This window comes from Papio anubis, chromosome 18, assembly GCF_008728515.1.
Source record: "Papio anubis isolate 15944 chromosome 18, Panubis1.0, whole genome shotgun sequence".
Classification (NCBI taxonomy): Eukaryota; Metazoa; Chordata; class Mammalia; order Primates; family Cercopithecidae; genus Papio; species Papio anubis.
The window spans coordinates 45,555,182-45,572,186 of record NC_044993.1 but is presented as its reverse complement, the minus strand read 5'-3'; the positions used below and the strand labels follow the sequence as shown (position 1 = coordinate 45,572,186).

At 53.2% G+C, this 17,005-nt stretch overlaps 1 protein-coding gene across 4 annotated transcripts in view; it reads left to right on the top strand.

Annotated features, from left to right (window-relative positions):
* The first annotated feature begins 1,093 nt into the window (after nucleotides 1–1,093).
* SETD1A (SET domain containing 1A, histone lysine methyltransferase) overlaps nucleotides 1,094–17,005 on the top strand; it is a 28,896-nt gene continuing 12,984 nt past the window's right edge. The window contains exons 1-14 of one of the 4 annotated variants that reach the window (XM_009196293.4): nucleotides 1,094–2,475; nucleotides 2,588–3,056; nucleotides 3,804–3,968; nucleotides 4,178–4,273; nucleotides 6,345–6,615; nucleotides 8,731–8,852; nucleotides 9,091–9,320; nucleotides 9,606–10,455; nucleotides 10,594–11,379; nucleotides 11,878–12,054; nucleotides 12,501–12,588; nucleotides 14,541–14,698; nucleotides 14,842–14,929; nucleotides 16,437–16,778. In XM_009196293.4, coding sequence (XP_009194557.2) covers nucleotides 3,819–3,968; nucleotides 4,178–4,273; nucleotides 6,345–6,615; nucleotides 8,731–8,852; nucleotides 9,091–9,320; nucleotides 9,606–10,455; nucleotides 10,594–11,379; nucleotides 11,878–12,054; nucleotides 12,501–12,588; nucleotides 14,541–14,698; nucleotides 14,842–14,929; nucleotides 16,437–16,778 — 3,358 coding nt within the window. In that variant the 5' untranslated portion in view covers nucleotides 1,094–2,475; nucleotides 2,588–3,056; nucleotides 3,804–3,818. The other 3 variants (XM_009196296.4, XM_031658300.1, XM_009196294.4) reach the window with 3 other exon arrangements.

Below are 17,005 nucleotides of genomic sequence, written 5' to 3'. Positions count from 1 at the left end.
TCTCTGTTGCTGTGAACGGGATGCAGGGCAGGGCTTCTTAGGATAACTTTACTTGTTCCCAAGAGCTGGGTGGTGGCAAGTTTGGGTGGACAGGACCTGGAAGGGGAGTGGGTTTCAGGTGTAACCCTGTCAGATGCTAACAAGAGCCAGCAGCTTCTGAATGGGGAGAGTTATTCCAAGGCTATAGGCTTTGAACTCTTGTCCCTAAGTTCAGAGTCTCTATCTCTTCCACTGAGTTTTATTTATTTATTTATTTATTTATTTATTTATTTATTTAGAGATGGAGTCTTGTGTTGCCCAGGCTGGAGTGCAGTGGTGCGATCTCGGCTCACTGTAACCTCTCTCTCCCGGGTTCAAGCAATTCTCCTGCCTCAGCCGAGAAACCTGAGTAGCCGGGATTACAGGTGTGTGCCATCACACATGGCTAATTTTTGTATTTTTAGTAGAGACGGGGTTTCGCCATGTTGGCCAATCTGGTCTCAAACTCCTGACCTCAGGTGATCCACCTGCCTTGGCCTCCCGAAGTGCTGGGATTACAGGTGAGAGCCACCACGCCCAGCCCTCCCTGAGTATTTAGTATAGGTTTTTCTTTCTTTTTGAGACAGAGTCTTACTTTTTTTTTTTTTTTTTTTTTTTTTTGAGACAGAGTCTCACTCTGTCTTGCACTGTCGCCCAGGCTGGAGTGCAGTGGCATGATCTCAGCTCACTGCAAGCACCACCTCCCGGGTTCACGCCATTCTCCTGCCTCAGCCTCCTGAGTAGCTGGGACTACAGGTGCCCGCCACCATGCCCAGCTAATTTTTTTGTATTTTTAGTAGAGACGGTGTTTCACCGTGTTAGCCAGGATGGTCTCAATCTCCTGACCTAGTGATCCGCCTGCCTTAGCCTCCTAAAGTACTGGGATTACAGGCATGAGCCATCGCACCGGGCCGGAGTGCAGCTGTGCAATCTCGGCTCACTGCAGCCTTGACCTCCCAGGCTCATGAGCCTACCGCCTCAGCCTCCCAAATAGCTGGTACCACAGGCATGTGCCACCAACCCAGCTAATTAATTTTTTTTTTTTTTTTTTAGAGAAGAGGGTCTCACTATGTTGTCTAGGCTGGTCTTGAACTCTTGGGCTCAAGTCATCCTCCCACCTTGGCCTCCCAAAGTGCTGAGATTACAAGTGTTAGCCACTGCACCTGGCCTCAAGTTTCTTCCTTGAGCAACTACCACATACTAGGGGCCTTTCATAGGTTATCTTATTTAACTCCCCCAACACCTCAAGCGTTAAGCCTTTATCATTTTCATTTCAGAGATAAGGAAACAGGCCCAAGAAGGCTGAAGATCTTGCCCAAAACCACACAGTCCATGAAACTGAACTTGGACTGTCTTTACCCCTTACATGGGAATCTCTCTTTGATTTGAGAAAAGGAACCAGTGCCTTTCAACTAGAACAGAAAGGAATCTGATCTCAACACCTATGCCTCCACGTAAATTAATTTTTTCAGGCTTATTTCCCTTAAAATGTTAGTCCTAATCTTCTTCTATCTTGTGGTGTGAGACCTTGGATAAGTCTCCCTTCCACCTTTTCCTATTACTTAAATGGTGAATTTGCATAAACCAGGCTCTAAGGGTCTTTTCTGCACTGTTTGGCTGTCTACAAATTGACATCCAAGTTTAAAGGAAGACTCCGAAACTTAGAAAGGTCAATGGCTTGCCCAAGGTCATATAGCGAGGGCCTGATGTACACATGTCAGGAGCCTGGGGCATCCTCAGCTCAGGAAAAGGGGCCTCCTGGGAGTGCCGGCATCCACACGGGATCAAAAGGGTGCTCTCAGCCTTAAGAAGACCTCAGCCCGAGTTTTAGGTGTAGGCCTGGGCCGCTGCTGCCCTCGTGCGGAGGGATCCCGTGAGCATACGGCGCCATAGCCAAAGAAGCGGGCACTGGGACCATGACGCCAGGAGGACACCAGTCCAGTCCCGTTCCTGTAGGACCTCGTTTATTATTACAGGGCCGATTTAAGGGCACTTAGGCCCCACTAGGCTCATCAGAAAACCTTGAAGCAGTCCCTGGATTTAACCACTAATGGTGGGTTTGAGTACGGCAAAGCACCTTCTACAGGCCTCTCGCTCCCCATCTGGCAAATGGGCATCCTAAGCAGCCAGCCACCCAAGGACGATAACGGGAAGGAAAGGCACCCTGCATTTATGTGCGAGGCGGGGCAAACCGCCTGAGTCACCGCTCACGGTTGTGTTTTTCCACCTCCCGGCCGCCCCTCCCATCCGGATGAGTCCTGGTGGGTCCTCCTGGAGGCGCCCCCTAGTCCCTTGCTCCGCACGCCCTGACCACGCCCCTTGACTCGGCCCCGCCCACAGCGGAATCCGCAGATTCGCCAGGCCGGATCCTCAGAATTCCTCGGGTCCCTCGATACTCGGCTGAAAATTATCATCGGACTCTGACAGGAGCTCTGGGCTGGAGGCATTTTCCCCAGGGTCAGAAGCGGGCTATCCTCTCACTGGGGCCAGTAAGAAAAATCCAGAAAAAGTTGTCGATTCTGCCAGCAGGGATTGGCTAACGGGCCGTTATTTTCTTGACTCCACCAAGGCGGATGAAGGGGAGGCTGCGGCTGAGGCCGGGAACAGTTGCGAATCTGCAGCCTCTCAGACTTTGGCCGTGCAAGGAAGGGACGGGGAAGAGGAGCAAAGCGGCGCGCATCCTGTCCAGCGAGTCGCCCCGCCCGCCCGGCGAATCTGCGTCTCCCGAACGCGCCACTGAAGCTTCCCCAGCGCTGGCTGGCCTCCTCCCCTCTGCCCCGCCCCTTTTCCTCAGGGACTAGTCGCAGCTTTCGTCGCCGCCGATTCGTCAAGCGTCCCGGGCCGCAGCATCTGGATCGTCGTGGCGAAGCCGACTCTCCGGGGGATGCGGCCAATCTCCAGGCTCCCTGGGCCGCAATTCCCGAGCCTCCCCGGGCGCCGGCCGAGACGAAGCCGCTATCCCCGGCCCCGTGGGTCCCCGGGCAGCGCCTGTGGCGAAAGTGCGAATGCACACCCTGTGCCCGCTGGGCCTCGCGCAGGTGGCGGTGGTGTTTGGTGCGCGCGCCGGGGAGGTGGTGGTGGGGGGGCGCCGCCGCCGCCACCGCTGCGGGGCCGGGTCTCGCGCTGCCGCCGCCGCCGCCTCGCGCCGCTGAGGTGCCGCGCGGGGTGGGGGGAGGGGAGCCGCCCGCCAGGAGCGGGTGAGTGGGGCCGCCCGGCGCGCGTGCGCGGAGATCTGCTTGGGGGTGCAGAACGCGCCGGGGCGGGAGGAGAGGGCAGCGGCGCGCGTTCCCCCCACCCCCCGCCCGGATTCGGGGTCGAAGCCGGGTCTCGGTCTCGGTCTCGCGGTGTTTCCAACGCCCCGAAGAGGTGCCACCTTTCGGCCGGAGGATCGGGGCGCGGGGACGCGAGCGGGTGTGTGGGAGCCGTGGCCGGGCTCGGCCCGGGCCGCTGGCCGGTGAGGAGGCGGGAGGGGGCGGGGCCTGCAGGAGGCGGGGGAGGGGTCTTGCGCCGAGGCCAAGTGGGGCGCGCGCTAGGGAGAGCGGGAAGGTAAGGGGGCTCGAGACGGGCCTGGGGGCCTGACAGTAGAGTTGGGAGGTGGAGAGAGGCTGGGTTGTTGTGGTGAGACAGAGGGTACTTGGGGGAGAATCCGGGGGAGCCCCGGGTCAGGGTGAGGGGTGGAAACTGGAGTGATGGGAGAATCTGGAATCGGGGCTGGCCAGTGAGGAAAGGCAGGGGAATCAGGCCCAAGTCGTGACCCTTCTTGTGTGTCCCCGTTTCCCTAACAGTGTAAATGAGCAAAGATGGATCAGGAAGGTGGGGGAGATGGGCAGAAGGCCCCGAGCTTCCAGTGGCGGAACTACAAGCTCATCGTGGATCCTGCCTTGGACCCTGCCCTGCGCAGGCCTTCTCAGAAGGTGTACCGCTATGACGGAGTCCACTTCAGTGTCAACGTGAGTGCCCGGGCCTTTGCTTGCCATCCGGGGAGCTCCAGGTGCCCCTGTCCTCTGTGATTCTGTTCAGCACCTAGAATGGTAGCCTGCCTTCTTGAAAGTGGGCAGTTGAACCCATGTTTTGCATGTGCGTGTCCAGATGGGCTTCTTAGAGCTCCCCAGCCTGGATTCACCCTGAGCTGTCTTTCTGCTACTGCTTTCCTTCCTAGGACTCAAAGTATATACCAGTCGAAGATCTCCAAGACCCCCGTTGCCATGTCAGGTCCAAAAACAGAGACTTTTCCCTCCCAGTCCCTAAGTTTAAGGTACGTGTCTTCTGGGCTTTTAGTGTGGTAGTCCTAAGAGGGTATGGAGGATGCGTCTTGGCACTATAGCTGAATAAAAAGGGTTTCCAATGAAAGGGTCTCAGCCAGATCTAGCAACCTGAGACTGTGAGACTCAGTTGTTCTGGACAGAAGGTACACTTAGTCTTCTAGAAGGGTACAGGTCAGGTGTCCTAAGTGTATCTCTGGTGGCTGGAGTGTTGACTTCTTGAAGGGTGAGGTAAAGACTGTTTAGCTGCTATTTCTATCACTGTGTATTCCTAGACAATGCATAGCACACAACAGTGGGATCTCCCAGTTCCTTGACAGTCAAGGGGAGTGACAAGGCCACTGCCTACCTGGATTGCACTGTTCCCCACCTCTCATTTGGCAATGTCATTTCCATCTTGTTTCCTTCGAGGACTCCCATTCCCCACCCTAGGCAAGATATTCTTCAGGCCTTGAACTGGGCCTGGAACACTGGTGGTTCTTCATTTCCTTCTTTGATTCTTTATTTTTCCTTTTTAAATAAATTGTCTGTGGGGTCCCTTCATTCTTCTTCTTCACCTTTTTTTTTTTTTTTTTTTTTACTTTGTACACTTTACTTGGACAATCTCTTTCACACCTACAGCTTCAACTAGTACCTAAATTTTGATGACTTCCAAATATCTGTTTCCAGCCGACATCTCCAGGCTTGTATGCCTGGTAGGGGGAGAGTTTCATTTGGAGGCCACACAGATGTCTCAGAATTAAGAGATTTAAAATAAATTATCTACCCCCTTAACCTATCTCTTTCATTTTCCCTCTGCTCATACGTGGCAGTACTGTCAACTCAGCTGCATAGCCTGGCAGCCTTTGATTCTCTCCTTTTCTCTCACAGTCGGTCACCAAGTCCTCCTGGCTCTTTTCCTTTTTATTCTTCATCTTTCTATTCTCATTGCCACGTAACGTAGATCTTGGTATTCATTTCATCTGATCTCCTTGCCTTCGTTCTTTCCTCTGTTTCTTCTCTGCCTTGCTGTCATTTGTCTCTTTGGCTCACTGCTCTTCTATTTTCCTTTTGTTGCCAAGTCCATGTTTCGGGGCATTGACATGTATGGTTATTGATCTGGCCAAGCTTTATCCTCTGACTTGACACCACACCCCTGTGTTGTATCCACACCATATGCTTTGCAGTTTTTCGAAAACACCAAGTTGTTTTATACTTCCGTGTCCTAGGGGTCCTTGTCATTTGATGGAATGTTAATCCCCAAATCTCAGTAAGAATGGCACCATCTTTATGAATTCTTCCCTGATTATACTCTGTACTAAGGTTTCCTTCTCTGGGCTCCAGAATACCATGTACACGTCCGCTGCCACTGAGTCGTGTTGTGTTTGTATGTGCATATCTTGCTACTTTTCTGTACGGGAATCTCTTGCTTTCTATCTCTGTATTTCCAGTGACTTGTTCACGGTAGTTACCTAATAAAGGCTGAGCTGGGGAATCATCGCTCTGCAGCTCGTTCTCTCCACGTATGTTTATTCCTCAGTATGTACATTTCTTTGTTTCTTTCTTTTTTTTTTTGAGACTGCGTCTCGCCTTGTTGCCCAGGCTGGAGTGCAGTGGTGTGATCTTGGCTTAGTGCAACCTCTGCCTGCCAGGTTCAAGCAATTCTCCTGCCTCAGCCTCTTGAGTAGCTGGGATTACAGGTACCCACCACCATACCCAGCTAAAATTTTTTTTTTGTATTTTTAGTAGAGACAGGGTTTTATCATGTTGGACAGGCTGGTCTTGAACTCCTGATTTCTGGTGATCCATCCACCTCATCTTCCCAAAGTGTTGGGATTATAGACGTGAGCTACCACACCTGGCCTAGTTTGCACATTTCCGTTCTTAATTCTTGCTATCCTATGGTGATAAGAATTCAGGGAAAAGGGGTCAGGTCTGATGGATCCCTTATTATGGGCCCCTTCCCTTGCCCATCACTTTCCTGGATCTCTCTCTTGACTTCGTGGAGCTTGCTAAAGTTTCCCGAAGGACAAAGGAACAGTGGTTAGTGTTGAGACCCCATACCAACTCCTGTTCTTTCCCCAGCTGGACGAGTTCTATATTGGACAGATTCCACTGAAGGAAGTGACTTTTGCAAGGCTGAATGACAACGTGCGGGAGACCTTCCTGAAGGATATGTGCCGTAAGTACGGCGAGGTGGAAGAGGTAGAGATCCTTCTTCACCCCCGTACGCGCAAGCACCTGGGCCTGGCCCGTGTGCTCTTCACCAGCACTCGAGGCGCCAAGGAAACAGTCAAAAACCTCCACCTTACCTCCGTCATGGGCAACATCATCCATGCCCAGCTTGACATCAAAGGTGAGGACTCCTGTGCCTGCCACTCAGGCTTGGCCTCCAACGGAGGTTGTACATGCAAATGCCTGTCAGGGTCAGGCAGGCACCCAGGGTCATGATCTGAAATTGTTGGGGCCAGTTGTGTTTCTGAAATCAGATCAGATTTTAGAGTGGAATTATGGTACATGGATTTGTGCATGTGGTGTCTCCAGCAAGGTTGGGCAATAGGCCATAATCAAGCACATAACTATCTGTTAAAAAAAAAAAAAAAAAAATCATATGAAGGGTTGTACTAGGTAGGATGAATAGATTGTAGTAAATCAGCCCAGGTCAGGTTGGTTGGTTGGTTGGTTTTTGAGACAGGATCCTGCTGTGTCACCCATACTGGAGAGCAGTGGCGTGATCTTTCCTTACTGCAGCCTCCAACTCCTGGGCTCAGTCACCCCAGCCTCCTGAGTAGCTGGGATTACAGGCACGCACCACCATACCTGGCCAACATTTTTTTGATTATTTGCAGAGATGAAGTCTCGCTACACTGCTCAGCCTGTTTTTAATTTTTCTTTCTTTCTTTCTTTTTTTTTTTTTGAGACGGAATCTCGCTCTGTCACCCAGGCTGGAGTGCAGTGGCACAATCTTGGCTCACTGCAACCTCCACCTCCCAGGTTCAAGCGATTCTTCTGCCTCAGCCTCCTGAGTAGCTGGGATTACAGGTGCATGCCACCACGCCCAGCTAATTTTTGTATTTTTAGTAGAGATAGGGTTTCACCCTGTTAGCCAGGCTGGTCTTGAACTCCTGACCTCAAGTGATCTGCCTGCCTCAGCCTCCCAAAGTACTGGTATTAACAGGCGTGAGCCACCGTGGCCGGGCTCTTTTTTCTATACGCTGTTCTATAACCTATATAGGTTTTAATGCCAGATTCACTGGATTTTCTGTGTTTTTTGGTTTGAAAATTTGAGATAGTAAAGGAGCTGTGAATGCAAGCGAGGTGATCTGGGCTTCTGTGTTGAGTGATGAGGAGCAGTGGGGTCTGTGGCGAGCTGCAGATTGCAGTATTGTCTGAAGGAGGCAGCCGTTAGTAGGCACTGGCCAGTTTGCAAGTGGGGATGAGGTTTAACATTCCTGAATTTGATTTGTAAAAGAAAGCCAGCCATCCTGGCTAACACGGTGAAACCCTGTCTCTACTAAAAAAAAATACAAAAAACTAGCCAGGCGAGGTGGCGGGCGCCTGTAGTCCCAGCTACTCGGGAGGCTGAGGCGGGAGAATGGCGTAAACCCGGGAGGCGGAGCTTGCAGTGAGCTGAGATCCGGCCACTGCACTCCAGCCTGGGACAGAGTGAGACTCCGTCTCAAAAAAAAAAAAAAGCCAGGGCCAGGATGCGGTGGCTCACGCCTGTAATCCCAGCACTCTGGGAGGCCAGGGTGGGTGGATCACTTGAGGACAGGAGTTCGAGACCAGCCTGGTCAACATGGTGAAACCCCATCTCTATTAAAAATAATAAAAATTAGCCAGATGTGGTGGTTCATGCTTATAATCCCAGCCACTCGGGAGGCTGAGACATGAGAATCACTTGAACCTGGGAGGTGGAAGTTACATCATGCCACTGCACTCCAGCCAGAAATATGGGTTTTTGTGTGAAATCTCATGGTTTTAAAATACCATGTTTCCCTTCTCACAAGGTGTTTCTGAGGTGTTCACAGCGCCTGCGGGATCCGTTAGTCCCCGGGTTGCTCTTCTGCAGGCTTTAGTTTACAGGATAAAGAGCATGGGGTGATCAAGCCTCTGGGTTTGAATTCCAATTCTTTCACTGACCAATTCTGTGACTTTGTGTAGGTCACTTTTAAGCCTGTAGAACAGAGGTACTGATGCTTCCCTTCTGGTGATCCAGCATGCGTAAAATAAGTAGAAGTGTTTTTGGTAAATCGTGAAGTGTCGTGATATATGTTGTTTGTGGTAGTTCAGAGGTAGAGATGAGGTAGAAGATCCCAAAGGTAGAGTTATGGTAGGAGAACTGAAATCCTGAAACCCAGACTCCAAGAAATTGTAGGAAACTTGAGGCCTGAGAAAGAAGCAGGAATACCAGATCAGGAAGGAGTTAGTGTCTCCATCTGACAATTGGTTCCCATTTCCCTCCCTCCAGGACAACAACGAATGAAATACTATGAACTAATTGTCAATGGCTCCTACACCCCTCAGACTGTGCCCACTGGGGGCAAGGCCCTGAGTGAGAAGTTCCAAGGCTCGGGTGTAGCCACTGAGACGGTGAGAAGCTTGTGGCTGCCACAGCCCCTAGCCATGTGGGCATGGTGCCCGGGTGCCCAGAGCAGGAGCAGTCTTCGGGAGGTTCCGGGCTTCCCTGTTAAACATAAGAAGAGCCAAGCAAAGCTGCTGAGATGCTTTCAAAAGACAGGGAAATAGGATTCCTGGTTTGGGGAAGGGCAGGTTTTCAAGTGGTGTCTTGAGCCCATTCCTCTCTCCTTGCCCTGCTCTGTCGCTCCAGGCTGAATCCCGCCGTCGCTCTTCCTCCGACACTGCTGCCTACCCAGCAGGCACTACTGCAGTGGGCACTCCTGGCAACGGCACCCCCTGCTCCCAGGACACAAGCTTCTCCAGCAGCCGACAAGATACCCCATCTTCCTTTGGCCAGTTCACCCCTCAGTCCTCCCAAGGAACCCCCTACACGTCTCGGGGCAGCACCCCCTACTCTCAGGACTCCGCCTACTCCAGCAGGTACAGAGCAGACCCCGCCTGGGGCCCCACCCGCAGAGTCTGGGAGCTGCCACTGGGAAGAAGAAGCCCAGAGTCTCTCCAAGAGGGAATTGGAAATAATTTGTCCTAGTTTTTCTGTGGATTCAGTCAACAGATTGCTGTCCTCAGGGAACACACTAGCTAGGAACCCAACATATAGCTCTTCTTTTGAGGGCAGACTAGAGGGGCTTTGGGCCCTAGGACCCAGGACGCTCTGGTTTAGTCGTAGAGAGCTGAGCCCACCTAACTCCCCTGCTTCTTCTCCAGCACCACTTCAACCTCCTTCAAGCCCCGGCGGTCAGAGAACAGCTACCAAGATGCCTTTTCCCGCCGCCACTTCTCTGCATCTTCAGCCTCCACAACCGCCTCCACGGCCATCGCCGCCACCACTGCAGCCACCGCAGCATCCTCCGCCTCTTCCTCCTCTTTGTCCTCATCCTCTTCGTCATCCTCTTCCTCCTCGTCCTCTCAGTTTCGTAGTTCTGACTCAAACTACCCAGCGTATTATGAAAGCTGGAATCGCTACCAGCGCCATACTTCCTACCCATCACGCCGGGCCACGCGGGAAGATCCCCCTGGAGCCCCCTTTGCTGAAAATACAGCTGAGTGCTTCCCACCTTCCTATACCTCCTACCTGCCCCCCGAGCCCAGCCGGCCCGCCGACCAGGACTACCGGCCTCCCGCCTCAGAGGCTCCACCCCCGGAGCCTCCAGAACCTGGCGGAGGCGGGGGTGGAGGAGGGCCCAGCCCTGAGAGAGAAGAAGTTCGGACTTCCCCCCGCCCAGCCTCACCTGCCCGCTCCGGCTCCCCAGCCCCAGAGACCACCAATGAGAGCGTGCCCTTCGCCCAGCACAGCAGCCTGGATTCCCGCATCGAGATGCTGCTGAAGGAGCAGCGCTCCAAGTTTTCCTTCTTGGCCTCTGACACAGAGGAGGAGGAAGAGAACAGCAGCGTGGGCCTTGGGGCCAGAGATGCAGGGAGTGAGGTGCCTTCTGGGTCAGGGCATGGGCCCTGCACACCCCCTCCAGCCCCAGCTAATTTTGAGGATGTGGCACCTACAGGGAGTGGGGAGCCAGGGGCTACCCGGGAGTCTCCCAAGGCAAACGGACAGAACCAGGTGAGATTGGGGTCAGCCAGAGGAGGCACCTGGGCTCTGGGAGTCAGGGTTGGGCCTAGGGGAGAGGGAAGGGAACTAGATGAGAAAGTAAGGTTTGGGACAACAGAAGCCTTCTGTGACCCTCCTCTGCCCCCGCAGGCTTCTCCATGCTCTTCTGGAGACGACATGGAGATCTCCGATGACGACCGGGGTGGCTCACCCCCTCCGGCCCCGACGCCCCCTCAGCAGCCTCCGCCGCCTCCCCCTCCCCCGCCTCCTCCTCCTCCCTACCTGGCGTCCCTTCCCCTTGGTTATCCTCCCCACCAGCCTGCCTACCTCCTCCCACCCAGACCTGATGGGCCGCCGCCCCCTGAGTACCCCCCACCTCCTCCACCACCCCCGCACATCTATGACTTTGTGAACTCCCTGGAGCTCATGGACCGACTTGGGGCTCAGTGGGGAGGGATGCCTATGTCCTTCCAGATGCAGACCCAGATGTTAACTCGACTCCATCAGCTGCGGCAGGGCAAGGGATTGATTGCCGCCTCAGCTGGTCCCCCCGGTGGGACCTTTGGGGAGGCCTTCCTCCCATTCCCACCCCCCCAGGAGGCAGCCTATGGCTTGCCCTATGCTCTATATGCACAGGGGCAGGAGGGCAGAGGGGCATACTCGCGGGAGGCCTATCACCTGCCCATGCCCATGGCAGCCGAGCCCCTGCCCTCCTCCTCAGTCTCGGGAGAGGAGGCCCGGCTGCCACCCAGGGAAGAAGGAGAGCTGGCAGAGGGCAAGACCCTCCCGACGGCAGGCACCGTGGGCCGTGTGCTCGCCATGTTGGTCCAGGAGATGAAGAGCATCATGCAGCGAGACCTCAACCGCAAGATGGTGGAGAACGTGGCCTTCGGAGCCTTTGACCAGTGGTGGGAGAGCAAGGAGGAGAAGGCCAAGGTGAGGCCAGCACCTGGGACCAGGGAGCCCTGGGCTCTGCAGGAGGAAGTGAGCCTCTGACTCCTCCAGGCTGCACAGCTCAGAGGAGACAGGTAACAGAGGCGAGTGGAGAGAGGCCGCAGGCCCTCAGGGCTGCCCTGACTGGGCAGGGGAGTTGGGGGCACAGAGAAGCAGGCACAGATGGGCCTGGGAGGCAGCAGACCTTTGTCTTGGTTCCATTGCTTGGTTGCTTGTGGTGGACAAGGCCCTTAGGTCTCTTCAAACTTTGGTCTTCCTTTTTGCCATTTGTGAAGTGGGAATGGTGGCTATTTCTTAAGGCTGGTGGGCAAAATGAGCAGACTTTTGAGAAAATGCCATGTGGGGGCTGGGACAGGTGTGACCAAGATATGGAGCAGCAAGTAGATGCGTTCTGTATTCCTGGGGTCCGGGAGTAGGTCTCAGGCAGGAGGGAATGCCTGGGTTCTGGGCGCTGGGGCTCAGCCCCACTGCTGCCTGCAGCCATTCCAGAATGCGGCCAAGCAGCAAGCCAAGGAGGAGGATAAAGAGAAGACAAAGCTGAAGGAGCCTGGCCTGCTGTCCCTCGTGGACTGGGCCAAGAGCGGGGGCACTACGGGCATCGAGGCCTTCGCCTTTGGGTCAGGGCTGCGAGGGGCCCTGCGGCTGCCTTCATTCAAGGTACGCAGAACTGTCGTTTTGTGGGGTAGGGTGGGGAAAGGGAGAGGGGTGCCCCCTTCCTTGGGATAGGGGTGGTCAGGAACTATGAGCGTTTGAGCTCTTTTTTTTTTTTTTTTTTTTTTTTTGAGACAGAGTCTTGCTCTGTTGCCCAGGCTAGAGTGCGGTGGAGCTCACTGCAACCTCTGCCTCCCGGGTTCAAGCGATTCTCCTGCCTCAGCCTCCTGAGTAGCTGGGGTTACAGGCGCCCGCCACCATGCCCGGCTAATTTTTGTATTTTTAGTAGAGGTGACGTTTCACTATGTTGGCCACGCTGGTCTTGAACTCCTAACCTCGGGTGATCCACCTGCCTTGGCCTCTCAAAAGTGCTGGGATTACGGGAGTGAGCCAGCGTGCTCTGCCTGAGTATTTGAGTTCTAAACGAGCCGCATCTTCTCCCTGTTCCCCAGGTAAAGCGGAAAGAGCCATCGGAAATTTCCGAGGCCAGTGAGGAAAAGAGGCCTCGTCCCTCCACTCCTGCTGAGGAAGATGAAGACGGTGAGCAGGGTCAGGCATAAAGAGAAGGGTTGGTCTGTGTGGGTTCTGATGGGAGAGCAAGGGTCGGGGATGAAGGGGTTGGGTCGTTCTGAGGGCAGAGCAGGTGGAGGTGCAGGGTTGAAATGCAGCAGTTCTGAGAGGTATGGGATACACCAGGTAGGGTTATTCCTGGATTGTAGTTGCAGGTCTTCCTCTGGTCTGCTGATTTACATTTTCTGTATTTTGGGTTTTTCCACCCATGAAATTCAGTGTCTGGAATCACGGAATTCCAAGTTAAACGAGGCATCTCCCCAAGTTTCCCACCTGATGCTCATGCCCTCCTACCACCTTCCTCCCAGTGTGCTCAAGTTTCAGCCCTTGCTTGATAGCTACCATGGCCTGGAAACTTCCCCACTGAGTCAGATCTGCTTCCCTGGAGACCCACTGGCCCTCGTACTCTTTTCTTGGGCTAGGCATAACAAATCAGCTCCCGCTTCCACCCGACCAGAAAATGATACAAGATCAAATGGGCAGGACATATTTAAAACTGTGTGGGCTGGGCACAGTGGCTCTTGCCTATAATCCCAGCACTTCGGAGGCTGAGGCAGGAGGATCACCTGAAGTCAGGAGTTCAAGACCAGCCTGGCCAACATGGCACAACCCTGTTGCTACTAAAATTACAAAACAGCCAGGCATGGTGGTGTTCACCTGTGATCCCACCTACTTGGGAGGCTGAGGCACGAGAATCACTTGAACCCAGGAGGTTACAGTGAGCCAAGATCGTGCCACGGCACTTCAGCCTGTGTGATAGCATGAGACTGTGTCTTAAAAAAATATATATATATATGTATTATTATATATGTATTTTTATATGCATATGTACGTATATATGTATTTATATATTTATGTGTATATATGTGTAGATGTATATAGATATGTATATATACGTATATATGTGCATATATGTTTGTGTGTATATATATGAAGGCCAGGCACGGTGGCGCTCACCTGTAATCTCAGCATTTTGGGAGGCTGAGGTGGGCGAATCACGAGGTCAAGAGATCAAGACCATCCTGGCCAACGTGGTGAAACCCCGTCTCTACTAAAAATACAAAAATTAGCCAGGTGTGGTGGTGGGCGCCTATAGTCCCAGCTACTCGGGAGGCTGAGGCAGGAGAATTGCTTGAACCCGGGTGGTAGAGGTTGCAGTGAGCCAAGATTGCACCACTGCACTCCAGCCAGGCGACAAAGTGAGACTCCATCTCAAGAAAAAGAAAAATACATATACATATACACAGATGTATATATACCTGAAGTCAGGAGTTCAAGACCAGCCTGGCCAACATGGCACAACCCTGTCTCTACTAAAAATACACAACAGCCGTGTGTGTGTATATGTGTGTGTGTATATATGTGTGTGTATATATGTGTGTGTGTACATATGTGTGTGTATATATGCGTGTGTGTGTATATATATGTATGTGTATATATATAAAGGCCAGGCACGATGGCTCACGCCTGTAATCCCAGCACTTCAGGAGACTGAGGCAGCAGGATTGCTTGAACTCAGGAGTCCAATACCAGCCTGAGCAACATAGGTAGACCCTGTCTCTACAGAAAGTTTTAAAAATTAGCTGGGTGTGATAGCATGGCCCTTTATAGTGCCAGTTACTCAGGAGGCTGAGGCAGGAGGATCGCTTGAGCCCAGCAGGTTGAGGCTGCAGTGATCTGTGATCACGCCACTGCACCCCAGCCTGAGTGACAGAGCAAGACCCCGGCTCAAAAACAAAAACCAAACTATGAAACATGAGGTAACTGTGAGGTGTTTGCGTTTCTCTGGTGAGCTTCCAAATTCTCATCTGTAAAATGAAGACCATCAGGAAGATTGGTAATAGTGTATGTAAAGCCGTTGCGCAGGGCAAGTATCTTGTGGTTGATGGTAAATTTCCCCAATTACCACTCTGCTGGCCTAGACCCTGAGCGAGAGAAGGAGGCTGGAGAGCCCGGACGTCCGGGGACCAAGCCCCCGAAGCGGGACGAAGAACGAGGCAAGACCCAGGGCAAGCACCGCAAATCCTTTGCTCTGGATAGTGAAGGGGAGGAGGCGTCCCAGGAGTCCTCCTCGGAGAAGGTGAGGGCCTGGGCGCTGGCTCCCAGCTGAAGCCTGCTTCCCCATAGCCAGCATCTCTGTGGTTGGAGCCCAGGCAGCTGTGCCTGGTGGAGGACCAGTTGTCCCTTTCCTGTTGTTAGTCCCCATTTGTCCTTTTTCTTAAGGATGAGGAGGATGACGAGGAAGATGAGGAAGATGAAGATCGAGAGGAAGCGGTGGATACCACAAAGAAGGAGACAGGGGTGTCGGATGGTGAGCACAGACAGCGGAATTGACTTTGGGCTCGGAGGAGGAGTTCGGCTGCCTGGCTAGCCCTTTTCTGAGCCCACATGACCTTCCTTGGGGTTGTGGGTCACCTTTGCCCTCTGCGAGGGCATCTGTTTGGGCCACATTCTTAGGAACCCTTGGCTGCTTGACAGCAATAAGCTCAATGCTCAAAATGCTCCCTCCTGCTCCCTCTTCTGCTGAGACATAGCTGTCCAAAAGGACAGCCTGGAAGAATTTTTTTTTTTTTTTTTTTTTTTAATGAGAGTCTCACTCTTGTTGCCCAGGCTGGAGTGCAACGGCGCAGTCTCGGCTCACTGTAACCTCCGCCTCCTGAGTTCAAGTGTTTCTCCTGCCTCAGCCCCCCTAGTAGCTGGGATTACAGGCACCTCTGCCACCACACCCAGCTAGTTTTTTGTATTTTTAGTAGAGACAGGGTTTCACTATGTTGGCCAGGCTGGTCTTGAACTCCTGACCTCAGGCGATCCACCCACCTCAGCCTCCCAAAGTGCTGGGATTACAGGCGTGAGCCACCACACCTGGCTGATTTTTGTATTTTTAGTAGAGATGGGGTTTTATCATGTTGGCCAGGCTGGTCTCGAACTCCTGACCTCAAGTGATCCACCCACTTCAGCCTCCCAAAGTGCTGGGCTTTCAGGTGTGAGCCACTGCACCCAGCCTCTTGCAGCAGTCTTGACTGATTTCCCTGTCCCTGTTTCTGTCCTTCTCCCTCTATTCCAGTTGATTTTCCAAACTGCTTATAGAATCTCTTTCCTAAAATGCACCCCTGACCCTGTGACTTCCTTCCATAAGGTCCTTCCTGACAACCTGTTCCCCGCAGGGTGTCCCCCCAGCCCAACACTGTGGGCCGTTTTTATCTCCTGGCCCTGCTGTGTTCAGCTCCATCTCGCCCTCCTCCAGTCCCCTTCCCAGCTGCCACCACCACCTTCTAGTCTAACTTACCCAATTCTGTTCCTCAAAAACTGTGAAATTCTTCAGTTTCTTTGAGCCCTTTCCATACATGAGCAGTCTCAGAGTATAGAACCTGTTGTGTTTTTTAAGCTTTTCAGCCCAAAATCCTTTTTCACCCAGTCCTTCGTCCAGACTGAGTCCCGAGACCCACTTTGGGAAGGTTCGAGTGCCAGAGCAGCCTGCCTGCCAGTCTCCAAGCCTCCACTTCCTCTTACCTCGGACATCCCTGTGTAGTCCCCATGTCTGCGTGGTGGACTCCTTGTCCTTGAGTTCACCTTGTCCCCCGGGATACCTTCCCTGTTGGGCCTCTTTAGACAGAGTCTGGGGCTTCCTCTGCCATCCTCCCCGCGTGCTGATGTTTATCTCACAGTGAAAATGGTTTGCTTATGCAGCTCCTTGGTCTGTTGGACTTCCCCGTCCCTAGCCCAGAGCCCAGCATCCACAGCAGGGAGTGAGTGAGGAGCCCACGGCTGACCAAGTGAGGTCTGCCCACCTCTCCTGACTGCCCCTTCTGGATTTCCAGGCGAGGACGAGGAAAGCGATTCGTCCTCCAAATGTTCTCTGTATGCTGACTCAGATGGCGAAAATGACAGCACATCGGACTCCGAGAGCAGCAGCTCTTCCAGCTCCTCATCCTCCTCCTCCTCATCGTCCTCGTCCTCCTCGTCCTCTTCATCCTCTGAGTCCTCCTCTGAAGATGAAGAGGAAGAGGAGCGGCCAGCAGCCCTTTCCTCAGCCTCCCCGCCCCCCAGGGAAGTCCCAGTGCCCACACCAGCACCTGTGGAGGTGCCAGCGCCAGAGAGAGTTGCAGGCTCCCCAGTCACACCCGTACCTGAACAGGAGACATCTCCAGCAAGGCCTGCAGGTAGGTGCCACAGGGGTGTCGCTTGTATCTCTGTGTGTGTGTGTGTGTGTGTGTGTGTGTGTGTGTGTGTGAGAGAGAGAAAACTGGTGCCTGCATTTATTGTGTACTTCTAATAGTGTGACTTTATTAGAAAAACATACAAAGAAAATGTCACCATCTCTTGTCATTCCCTTTTGGAGACATTGATTGTCTGACACACTCAAACTGCACTGTCATGGTGGTTTACA